At 45.6% G+C, this 12,752-nt stretch overlaps 1 protein-coding gene and 1 long non-coding RNA gene across 4 annotated transcripts; both read left to right on the top strand.

Moving 5' to 3' along the window:
* The first annotated feature begins 903 nt into the window (after positions 1–903).
* LOC124697898 (E3 ubiquitin-protein ligase RDUF2-like) lies at positions 904–2,122 on the top strand. The gene has a single exon (XM_047230424.1). It carries the CDS (start codon positions 1,100–1,102, stop codon positions 1,946–1,948), a length of 849 nt encoding a protein of 282 aa, XP_047086380.1. The 5' UTR covers positions 904–1,099; the 3' UTR covers positions 1,949–2,122.
* A 4,985-nt stretch (positions 2,123–7,107) lies between these two features.
* Positions 7,108–10,422, top strand: LOC124697896. Of its 3 annotated transcripts, XR_007000845.1 has the most exons (8): positions 7,108–7,227; positions 7,315–7,398; positions 7,518–7,760; positions 7,914–7,976; positions 8,611–8,693; positions 9,010–9,069; positions 9,502–9,579; positions 10,391–10,422. It is a non-coding gene; the product is annotated as an uncharacterized LOC124697896 (long non-coding RNA). The 3 variants fall into 3 exon arrangements; XR_007000846.1 differs by having other exon boundaries at positions 7,109–7,227; positions 7,695–7,760; positions 7,914–8,693; XR_007000844.1 differs by having other exon boundaries at positions 7,111–7,227; positions 7,914–8,693.
* The last annotated feature ends 2,330 nt before the right edge of the window (positions 10,423–12,752 follow it).

Here is a 12,752-nt window from a genome sequence, read left to right as displayed (position 1 = left end):
TTAGCATTAGGCGCCCCCCCTTGCTTTTTCCTTTTTGTGAACTCGTCTGTATTTTCGTTATCTCTGTGATAATGGAAATTCGACCCCCCCTGTGGATCGTGTGGAAGAAAAATATGTATGTCTTTTTGTCAATCCGATTTATATGCACATGAGAAAGGCTAAAGGAATTGGTCTAAAAAAACATGAGATAAATATAGGTGCGGCCACCGTTTAACTCCTAGAATCATACTCGTAAGAAGTTGAGTTTATTTGGCCGGATAAGGGACTAAATTATAAAGAATCGGTTAGAGATGCTCTAAAATTGCAACTAGGAAAAATGTCTCACAGCTGTTAAATTTGCGTCACAATTTGTGCTAATGGTGGGTTGCAATATGGGTGTAAGTGAAATTTCATAAAGTCATGTATTGTTCAAGAAAAAAGTCATCTAAGTCGCACACTTTTAAAAATGAACCACAAAAATGCAAGGGTACTTATAAAGTAATCTTGTACTAGTACAAGTCTATTTCCTTTGCTAATTCTGCCAGCTACATTGAGCTTGAATTTTCATTCAATCAGTTCATCTTGCTCCCTACTTCTAGATGACTTCGATCAAGCCAAGCCGCAACCAACGATGTCAGATGATTAAAAAAAAGAGTGTAAAATTTGCTGCTGCTTGTTACGAGTACGTCGAAGTCAGACATCGCCGTCCATCTACACGCGGCGGAGCCTATCCGGTCACCGCCGATCCCGTCCTCCTCCGATTTGACTCCCTATAGCCAGCTGACCAGTCAAGGTTAGCGCACGGCCGGTTAACACCGTGAGCCCGGCCACTCGCCGTCAGCTGCGACGTCACCGCCGCGAGTGCGCGGCGCCGTCCCACATAAAAGACGAAACCACCCACTCACCCACCACGCAATTCCCCTCTTCCCCTCCTCTCCCCCAAGTCTCCTCCGCTGCCCGAACCCCCATTTCGAAATTCGATTTGGGGATTCCGGCTCAGATCCGAGCTCCGGCCACCCGCTCGATCTGCGCCCGCGGCCGCGGCAGGAGGAGCTGAGCGGCTTCCCGGTCCGATTCGCCCGCGGGGATTTGTTCGGAGTTGGAGGAAGTTCCCGCTCCGATGGCGTCTTCTCCGGTGTCCTACTGGTGCTACCACTGCAGCCGCTTCGTGCGGGTCTCCCCTGCCACCGTCGTCTGCCCGGACTGCGACGGCGGCTTCCTCGAGCAGTTCCCGCACCCGCCGCCGCCGCAGCGCGGCGGCGGCGGCAGCGGCCGGCGCGGCGCGATGAACCCGGTCATCGTGCTGCGCGGCGGCTCGCTCTCCGGCTTCGAGCTCTACTACGAGGACGGGTCCGGCGACGGGCTGCGGCCGCTGCCCGGGGACGTCTCGCACCTGCTCATGGGGTCCGGCTTCCACCGCCTGCTGGACCAGTTCTCCCGGCTGGAGGCGGCCGCCCCGCGCCCGCCGGCCTCCAAGGCGGCCGTCGAGTCCATGCCGTCCGTCACCGTCCCCGGCGGCGGCGGCGCCCACTGCGCCGTCTGCCAGGAGGCCTTCGAGCCCGGCGCCGCCGCCCGCGAGATGCCCTGCAAGCACGTCTACCACCACGACTGCATCCTCCCCTGGCTCTCCCTCCGCAACTCCTGCCCCATCTGCCGCAGCGAGCTCCCCGCCGCCGCCGTCCCCGAGGCCGAGGCGGATGCCGGGCTCACCATCTGGCGACTCCCCCGCGGCGGGTTCGCGGTCGGGAGGTTCGCCGGTGGGCCCAGGGAGCAGCTGCCGGTCGTCTACACGGAGCTGGACGGTGGATTCAGCAACGGGGTCGGCCCGAGGCGGGTGACATGGCCGGAGGGGGAAGGGCAGGTGAACGGCGGCGAAGGCCGGATTCGCCGTGTGTTTAGGAACCTCTTTGGCTGTTTCGGTCGGGGCAGCAGCCGGCCCGAGAGTTCCTCGCAGTCCCGTAGTGGCTGAGCAAAAGTTTCTACTCGGTAACTCACTTTCCATTGATGATAGTGGTGAATAAGTAGGAGCTAGTGGTATAAGGAGGAAAACCCAGGTGATGAGTTCCTTTGGGTCTTTTGGTGTAAATGAAGGGCTTGCATTCCCCTCTTTTTTAAGAATTTAGAGATGGCCATGAACAACCAACTCAGTGTTTACATTTGAAAGTAAATTAGGAGGAGCAGGCCCAAGCCTTGGAATAGAGATGTAGTATGGGGTAAAATCAATCGTTCGAAATATTGTAGGCAGAGAGAACAGTTGTTGTTCTCACTTCTGTACCGGTTGTGCATATACTGGATTTATTCAAGATGAATTCAGATTTTGCAGTAGGTTGGTCTCATACATCAAATTTCAATATATTCGTGTATTTGTGCTATTATTCCTCTGGCCAAGCCTCATTTTTTGTTTTGACACAAGGTATAATGACTGGTAAGAAAGGCCTATCTTGTGTGTTGGATCTTGGACTGCTAAATTTGGACGTGACTTCTTCCATGCTGCACACTAACTTTTTTGTTGCGCTTCCTATATTGTGAAACCAAAAGTACCGGTATTGATTTTTATTGCTCTGCCTGTTAAATATGACACTGATGTGGATTGTTTTCTTCAGTGAGCTCAACTAGTGTGAGGGCCTGAGGGTAAATCTAAGATCGTGTGGTACTGTACTTGTGAGTTAATGTTCAAACGGAAACATCTACAGTGTTAAGATGATATTATGTCATTGTTATGTGTCTTTCTATACAATCAACAATCAACAGTTTCTGACATGTTCAAAATGGAGATTTTTGGGTAGTGCAAATCTATATGGAGTTTCCTGTTCGAGGCTTCAGGCATTACTTAATTGCTTCTTCAGGTATATATGACTGGGAGTACCATATTATTGTTTTCAAGTTCAAGTCTGGCTGGATGGTGAACACAGGCATGGCGACTCTCTATGTTCCTTTAGATGTAAATTTTGCCACAGGGGAGAAGGTTTCCACAAAGTCAATTCCTTCCTTTTGTGTGTATCCTTTAGCTACAAGTCTAGCTTTATATTTATCTACATTTCCGGGCTCATTTCTCTTTTCTGATAGCCATACAAGTTAGCCTTATATATATATATATATTGGCATAGTTGCGATGTTTTACCCCTCATTTCTTTTGTATATTCATTCAACAATTAATAGTGGCAGATTGATTTTTCTTCAGTGTATTGTTATGGTTATGTACATGGAATTCAGCAGAACTGATGGAATTGCCATCCATCTCTTTCTGAAGTCATGCATAATGAATGTTGTTGCTCAAGTGGTAATATTTCTAGACAACAATTCTCAAGCAAGCTGTGGCAATCCAGTTGATTGATTGGTACCATGCACATTCAAATATGTATGCTAAATACTTCATGTTTTTCATAGCTGTAATTCCTTGAGCACTATGTTCCTTTTGCCATGGTTTGGTTTTGCTTGTGAGCACTCTTATTTACCTTCCAAATTTTGTATCGTTATGCATCTGTAATTTGCATTACTTCTAAGCTGATCGCAAACTGATTTTTTCATTCACAAGACTTTTGGATAATTTTTGGGTTTGCTTAGAGCAGAAGGTTGCCTGACAGTTGTCTTTATTGTTATATATACTTGTGGTTTTTAATCTCTTCTGCAATCATGAATACTGCAACATCTTATGCTCATTTGTGTTATCTGCCGCATAGGTCTTAAACATCAATTGCATGTCTTCAATCGTCACAGCTTCACATTGAGGATACATAGAACATTTTCATTCTTAGAAGTTATAATTTTGGATCATAATCTAGAGTTAGTAAAAACGTGTGTTTGTAGTTTTGAAATAGATGTGATTCATAGCTGCTCATAGGTATCTACTGTTTACTCATTATCTGCACCAGAAGATTCCTATCCAATTGGCTAGACACTAACAACAAAGTGCTAACTAGTTATTTTATGTTTTGCTCTCAAAATTGATGCATGTGAATTGTCATTCAATGACCGACATGTTTCTTTTCAGCTGGTTTCTTTACCCTTTGCACCGCCCTTCCTTTGGTCTTATGATTTCTTCCGGTTAAATTATTCTGGGGACGCATGTGTATGTTCTGGTACTAATACTGTCGTTTTCGCCCACAGTTGAAACCTGTACAGTATTATAATTTGATTGATGAGAACTCTCAGTACCCTCCTTCCCTGGACTTGTTCGGCTGAATGGTTTCGGTGTAGTGCGGCGCCATGTTTAGTTTGAATCTCTTTTGCAATCATGAAAACTGTAACATCTTATGCTCATCTGTGTTATCTCTGGCATAGGTCTTAAACAATAATTGCAAGTCTTCAATCGTTACAGCTTCACATTGAGGATACATAAAAAAAATTCATTCTTAGAAGTTTTTGAAACGGAGGCAAAAGCTTTGCCTCATCTATTAATTAAGAAGAGGGTGTCCAGTTTTTAGGAGAAAACTGGGCGAAAACCTACAGCGACAGGATCAAACCCACACAAACAATACACCCACAACCAAACCTAACAAAGTCGCACCCACTCTAGCCAACACAAGAACAACACAGCCAACACAAGAACAACGCAAGGAAGACCCACTAAAAGAACATGACAACTCGAAAAGAGTCCAACGATCAATTAGCTGCCGAAGCTTTTCTTGCCACGGCTCTGTTCCTTCTTTTGCCCCTAATAGATACTCTCTTGAGAGACTTCTCCACCTTCCTGATCATATTCTCCGAAGCCTTTCCCGCCAAGACGCAGTCAATATCCTTGCCATATCCAGGGCTAGCCGCTTCTAAACTAGCGAGTAAGCCGCACAGCTCTTTAGCAAAAAGAGCATCGAGCTAGCAGCCAACACTCCTCCACTCGTCCAAAGAGGCGAGGGACTGGCAAGGCTCCGACTGCAATGGCGAGGGCGTCGTAGTCACCGCCAAGGCCTTCAAAGAGCCCAACACCAACGGAAGCACCACAGAAGAATCCTCACACAACCCATGTAGCTCTGGCGTGATCTGCAACATCGGATCCAAGATCCCATCAATGCCCTTGCTCTTCTTAGAGGGAGCCGACACAACAAGCTGCGGTGACTGACAGAGGCTGCCACGAGGAGAGAAACTACTGTAGAGATGTTCTTCATCAACCACAAATGACTTCTGCATAGCGGAATCAAGCGGTAGCGAATCTCGCATGGTGGCAAGCTCCTGCCCACCAGAAGAACATGCCTCTGTCGGCTCCAAACAATTACCAACGCGTGCCAACAACAACTTGAGACTTGCCACCACTTCACGAAGGGGGCGAGACACCTCCTCAACGCGGTCAGCAACCAACTGGATGAGCTCCATGCGCAGCAAAGCAAACTGACACTGAAAGCGCGAGTCGCTCATAGGCATCAACTAGATTCCTATCAAATTGGCTAGAAACTAACAGCGAAGTGCTAACTAGTTGTTTTATGTTTACATCTTAAAATTGCTGCCTGTGAATTGTCATTCGATGACCGACATGTTCTTACTTTTCCGTCGGTTTCTTTACCCTTTACACCATCCCTCCTTTGGTCTTACTGGTTTCTTCTGGCTAAATTATTCTGGGGATGCATGTATATGTTCTGTTGTTGTCGCTCCCAGTTAAAACTTGGTTTAATTATTATATTTTGATAAGAACTCCCAGTGCTCTCCTTCCCAGGACTGGTTCGTACGATGGGCTGAATGGTTTCGGTGTAGTGCGGCACCACGTTTAGTTTTGAAGAGGTCCTCTCCATTGAGCATGTTCAGGGTAGTGCCTATTTATATCTGAAGTTATGCCTGGACATCTCGGACTGGCATTTGCAGATTCACTTGCGGCTTACAGCAATTCCCCGGCTGTTCTGCATCTCTGTGGCCAGCATTTAGATGAAATGTGCTATATTGTTGGGTGGACTCTCAGCATCACACGGCGTCGGTTGACTCGACAGCTTGTTTGTGCCTCCATGCCGCTATGTGCTGCGTTCTACCTGGCGATGACAAACACCGGGGGTCCGCCACAGGATCGAAACATGAGAGCCTCTGGGCAGTACTGGGAAACAGTTGTCTGGTCAAGCGTGTCTGGACCCGATCTAGCGCCATTTATAGCGCCCAGATCGCTTTCGCCCTCTAGAGCTCGTGAGCAATCATCTTCGAATTGAGGTAGGCATCTTCCGTTAGGTACTAGCAGAGGTTCAGGTTTGGCTTCGGTAGTAATTCGGGAAATGTTTGGCAGCAGGGATCCAGGGTTTTGGAAAGCGTTGCTGGACCTGGAGATACTCCAGCTATTATGGGACATGACATTGAGTGGTCGGCCAAAATGATCTGTTACGAACGGGCCTGCCAATTGCGGCACGTACTGCTGTGCAGTGCGATTGTGTTGTACGGGAATTGGCGGATGCTAATGGACCCTAATGGTATGGTATTAAGAACAAGCAAGTGCGTGTGGTCTAGCGAGCCTCTGGGGCTATCCACGATCACCTAGTGGCGCGTATGGGCTGGGCAAAAATTGTACTGATCTAATTGTACTGCAGTTGTACTGCGTGACTGTACTGCACGCGAGCGAGGAAAAAAGAAACTCCGAAACCTTTTCTTTCATCTCAGCCTCGCTCTCTCCCTCCCAACCCCTTTTCTTTTGGTATGTAACTTAACTTGCTTAAACCTTCTTCTCTATCAATGAAATGGCAAATCTTTTGCCTCGTTTCAAAAAAAAAAAAATCTTCCTGGCGGCGAGCGCGCAAGAGCAGAGGCTACCGGGACTAGCGGCGGCGAGCGGGCAACAGCACCACGACAACGAGGTCAAGAACCCCAGCGGCCGCCTCCCCGGCGCCGGCAAAAGGGGATCCCCTTATCCTCGCCCCAGCGGTCATCCGGGAGAAGGATGGCATGTGCCTCCAGATGTGCCGCGGCTGCGCCATGGAGGCTGGCTTGCCGATGGTTCTCCACTTCTGTGTCGGGACGATGGTCTGCTGGTGCACGCCGTTGAATACCCCTTTTCCTCGCCCCGGCGGTCATCCGGGAGAAGGGCGAACTGTGCCTCAAGATGTGCCGCGCCACCGTGACATGGAGGCCGGCCTGGTGATGGTGCACTCTTTCCGTGTCGGGGACGATGGGCTGCTGCTGCACACCGGTGAATAGCGGCAATCGAGTACTCCTTGATGTCACGTCCGTTCTCCTCTTGCTAATACAATGAGGTGCTCGTCCGGCAACACGCCGACGCCGCCGGCCCGGCGGAGATGTCGCTGGCCTTCTAGGACATGCTCTGGGCGCACTTTCACCAACCGCTCGGTGAGTTCCTCCTCCCTGACCTGCCGATTCTTGCACATTGTACTTCCGGCGGCGCCACTCATGCTTGTTTGTTTCCCGTGCTCACAGGTACGCACTGGATGTGAACGTGGAGGGGGCAGAGGATGTGGTGACGCACCGGCCGCTGCTTGAGGTCGAGAAAGGAGAAAATAGGTTAGTGTGCTTCCATTAATATTCAACCTTTTTTCATGAATATATATGTATGGGATGTTATCTAGAATCTCTGCAGTATGAGGTGTGTCACTAACCTCTGAAGCATGGCTTTGTTTCAGGTATGTCTTGAAGAAGATCCGATTAGCCCACTATCGATCAGCACACCAATAGGACTCCTGAACAAACCTCTGTTTCCTCTGTGTCATGTGACATACCAGTATTCAAGCTAGATTGTTTGCTAAAAGATGGTTCCACCTTCCGATGAGCATGCAAAATTCACAACTTTGTTCTTACAGATGAAGCTCATTGCAAACGTAAGGTGCCCTTACATTGTGGAATACAAATACTGTTGGGTGGATAAGGTGAGCATGGTCCTCGCTTGCCCTATATGTGCATATGTCATATTGGCAGGGTCTAGAGAGCAATCTTTGCTATTGTGCCCTTCCTTCATGTTTCAGTGATCCAATTGGAGGATTTGTATGATCCTGAATGGATGATTTTGTTGGTGTTTTTAGGGGTGCTATGTCTGCTTTGTGATCGGCTACTGCAGGGGAGCAGACATCTATGTAACTTGTGAAGTAAGCTCTCAATTGTATTTGAACCTGTAACGAAATTGTGGTTATTTTTGTTTCATTGTACAGGTTAGAGGCTTAAAAGGTCTAACGCCAATCACCTCTTGGAAGAGTGGTTAATTAGTCTGTAATATGGGATGTTCAGTACCTGCAATTTTTGATTATTCAAATTTTTGACTCTTGTGTCCATTTTCTGCCAGCAGAAACTCTGAGTATGCCTCGTGCAGGTCCTAATAGCACTTGACTACTTCCATGCTAATCATGTCCTTCATCACTATGTGAAGATTGATATGCCCACAATCTTTATTTCTGTCCTACTGAAAAAGCAGTTTCGCAGCCGCGTATTCACTATGTATTGTATTATATTGTATTGGTTTTCAGTGTTTAAATATATTTCTTACAAAGCACAAAAATATACGGCTCCTAAAGTATGATCTGTAATATTGATGAGAAAAAAAATACTTGGACTATGAAGTACTTAAAATTGCTGATGAAAATATTTTCTGTGCAGAATTTGTTGTCTGAAACAGATGATTTTGGGCTTGTTAAATTTTGGCTTTAAGTTGTTCTTGCTCTACTCTTACGTGTTTCTTGTTCTAAGTTTCTTATGATTTTGATAACACTGTATTTCTTTCTGAAGCTTGTAGGAAATCCCATTTACATGTTGACCTGAACTTCTTGCGAATATTTCATATGGTTCCAAGTCCAAAATATGGTCGCTAGGTAAGTGTTCCTTTCTAATATTCAGTTGCGTGTCTTGATCCCACTGTCAAACTGTTATAATGGCTGCAGTGAAGCATGCATTTAAAGTATTTGTAAATAACTATGCTGACACCTCTTTGAGTCATAACTCGTCGCAAATTGTAACATGTGATTTTCACCAAAAGTTGCATCTGCGATTTTAGTCCCTAGGAGCGGCAACAGACTTGTTTATCTTGTCTATTGGTGCCTAAATAACTATGTTGACTCACCATGCTCTGTTAAGATGGTTTTTACACTGATTTACATTCTTTCAGTTATGGCTCTAATTTTTGCGCAGTTTCATCACGAATCATCGCTGGTGCCGTGACGTTGAAGTTATCAGTAGGTAATTGTTGAGGTATGTTCTTGATTTATTGGGTCCATTTGCCTGGGCATTACCTGTTTTCTTGAACAATGGTATGCTCTTTGCCTGCATGCGTGTGTTCTGCAGACTACCTGTTAAGTCAGCAATTTCTCAATGTAGATTGTTTTCTGTCTTGTTAAAATAGTTCGCATTTTTTCCATCTAGACATGACTAGCTATTTGTAGTGACATGTAATTTGTTTCTGACCAACTAACTGGATTTGAGTTTGGCAGCTCCTTCAAAGCAAATGTCCTGTAAGAATTACTTATTTAACCTTGTTTAGTTTCTATTCACAAGATGCTGCTTTTAATACTTTGGTCGTCTACATTACTGCTGCCATTTATTTAAACTTCTAAGGCTGTTGTTGACATTATACTTGAGCTAGGAGGATAATATAAATTTATAACCAGTTGTGTCTTTGTTCAGGCTAACAAGCCTGAACTGAATGTCTGCGATCAAACTACTCTAAGTATAATTTTCAGAAGCAATCTCATAAGTAAGAAGGTATGAGCTATATTTGTTGCTGTACTTGTTCATGTATTTTTTATCACACCATTAGCGACTTGGCATTAGAGGTTTTGATGAGGAGGTTATGCAGTGTCTCCACTGGAAGAGTAGTATGTTTCAGTCTAGAAATATTGAAGTTTAGCTGTTTACCACTAACTTCAGGTTTAGTGTTTTTGCGGGTTGCTTGCTACATACACCACCCAGAATGCTGTAATTATATTATTAGGATTATGTAAGTTTCCATGTGAATCTGTTTTCTAAGTGCCTTACAATATCTTGCATCCTGTGAGATTTCTTTATGGAATTTAACATATAATCTAATGCCATTAACCATGATTACTTCTTTTTTGCTTCAATGGGAATGCTTTTACGGAACTAAATATAACAAATCTTAATAACTTCAACAGGAAATTTTGTTATATTTCAGAGAGAAATAAGTTTTCTAATTGCTTATTTAATTGGAATTCCTGCCGTGTTATTGTCTGAAATTTATAACATGTATACTTTTTCTGCTTGAGAAGGCTATATCAGAAGTACTGCTATCCATGTGGAGACACGCATTATCACTGCTATGAGGAGCTTAAGTCTTATTTGATTAGGATTACAACAGCAACAATGCAATAGATTAGTTCGAAACTCAGTCCAGCTATCCTTCTAAATTTCTTGTATGCAAGCATTTTTTGTCTAGGTGATGCTTTGAGTCAGGGTGTACTAGATTAGTTAAAAGTTCGGCCAAGCATTCTTCATGATTTCATTTCGGTTATATCATTGCCAATGTAAAGTGCTCATGGTATTGTCTTCTTTGCAGAACTGAATGTAGAGTTTGTGGTGCGCAGTAAACATTTTGTGCCAGTTTGGTCCAGAACACAACTTTACTGCAATCGGAGCTAAGTAAATAAGAAAAGTAAACATGCAGCTGCTCCTAATGATTGTTTGTCAAACCTACTATTGATTGTTTGTCAGACCCGGTGTATTTTACTTTCAATCTTTTGTGTGATCACATTGCGAGTTTGGGGCGCACAGCTTCGGCGAGGAGGCGCCCCAAGGGGCGCCCCAACCACTATGTCCTTATACTCCGTACTACTTTGGTGAGGCTCCATGTTTTCTGAAAGTTCACTTCACTTTGCTGGGTTTGGTTCCTCTCTTTCGATGCGCCGATATCATTTTGCAGCATCCGCTTATTTAGCTAATCATTTTTTGAGAACTAAGGGATAAGACTGTCTTATCTTAATTCTGCCATGTAATATAGATATAACAATAAAACATGATGTACAACGAATTATTTTTTAGTCTTATCTTTAGTATTGGGACATCCTAAATATGTGGTGAGAGAGATTGTGCTAAGAGATCATTATTGTACATGTCTAAGGGGGTGTATCAATTTTGGACACAAAATATGTTCATTTTGATCTGTTTGGGTCGGCCCGTGTATGGAAATTATGTCGCGACTCCTCGCCCGGGATATCGTCGTCGTCCACCAACGGCTCCTACTACTGCGCCTCCTCCTGATCCACAACGGCCTCATTGTACTCCCACTCGTAGTCGCCCAAGATGGCCACATGTCGACGCGGATTGTATTCCCACTGCCCGAACATGTCCCATGTCGTCGAGTTCGTGGCGTAAGCGGGCCTTGCAGCAGATCAGGAGGCAGAATCACCCAACGTCGTCGAATCTCCTGGTGCTGCTCTGGCCCTTCCTGTGGCACTAGCGGCAACGGGCCTCCGGGCGCTAAGGTGCCAGCTCGTGGGGAGGTTAACATCGGACCAAGCTGTCGCCGACCTTGTTTGCCAAGCGAGCATGGCACATCCACAAGGATGTACTGGCGATTGCACTCACGATGAGGAGGATAGCCGCCGGAGTGCGAAGACCCAGCCTTGTGGTTGTGCTTGCTCTTCTTCCACGGCCAAGACTTTCCCATGGAGGTGGCTGCTACGGCTGACGAATGTATGGGGGCGAGATGGCCTGGATGTAGCAATGGTGTGCCATGTGTGGAATGTCAGGTGCGGTTGCTCGCCTTAAAAAGACCTGGTGCAGGGCCGCAATTAATGCCGGTGGGAGGCCAAGAGGTTGTGGCATTGATCTCGTCGTAGAAGGTGAAGCGGGCATTGATGACGGTGCAGAAGACCACACAGAGGGGTCGTTTGGACGCTGCCATACGGGCACGGAGTGGACACGTAGCATGTGCATGGTATGTGGCTCGTCCGCATAGACGCATTATTCCCATCCCAAATTTGGGTTGGTAATGGGCCGATCGACATGCCTAGGTGCTTTTCCGTATGGTCCCCCTTTTTCACGCTTCTGTCCGCGCAGATCAAAACAGGCCGCCTTGGTTCGTTTAGGTCAGGCATAGGTCATGCCGATTCCTGACCGGTCCATTTCAGACATCAAATGTATCCATTTTAATCTGCTTGGGTAAGCCCGTGGATAGGCCAGAGGCTGTTTTCCTCCACTGTCCATTTGGGCGGGGGCAAACCCAACAAAGCGCTCTATTTGGTTTGCGTTGGCCATTCTACCATTTTTTCCATTTCACCCAATTGGCATATATGGATATAAATAGCAACAAAAGTTAAGATTTAGTAATTACTAGATTATCACTAATCAGAGAATCACATAGCTCACATGTCATTGTACCGAATCAAAGTGCAAAATGATAGCAGTTTCATACGAAATACATAAAATAGAAACGCATCGCATTCTGGGATGACCATTTTCTTTTTCTCAAACCAAGCCCAGTTGGGTGGGTCAATGATACGCGAACATGACCTGGATCTCCTCAGTGAGCAATTTGGCCTTTACCTAAATGGTTGTTGACTGGGGTTTGCTGCAGATCTATTTATATGTTTTGATAAAGGAAATACGTTAATTTTATGAAGATACCAATTATATTCAACCTCTGCAACAATGTAGTGCCCTAACGATAATACGGATGCACACAACTAAAAAAAATTACCACAAGAAATTCCCGATACAATGACCAGTTCCTTGTACGAACGGACCAAACACCACCAAAACAGCACATAAATCCATCAACTTCAAACGCAACGTCTTCAAGAAGAAACAGTGCACAAACACATTCATCATTGTAATCAATGACCGTAGGTTTTCACCCATGAGAAAATCCGCACTCACAAAACAATATTTTCAACAAGATCACTGGCTAAACACAACCA

This window comes from Lolium rigidum, chromosome 3, assembly GCF_022539505.1.
Source record: "Lolium rigidum isolate FL_2022 chromosome 3, APGP_CSIRO_Lrig_0.1, whole genome shotgun sequence".
Taxonomy (NCBI): domain Eukaryota; kingdom Viridiplantae; phylum Streptophyta; class Magnoliopsida; order Poales; family Poaceae; genus Lolium; species Lolium rigidum.
The sequence above is the reverse complement of the archived record's forward strand: the minus strand, read 5'-3'. Positions and strand labels throughout refer to the sequence as shown.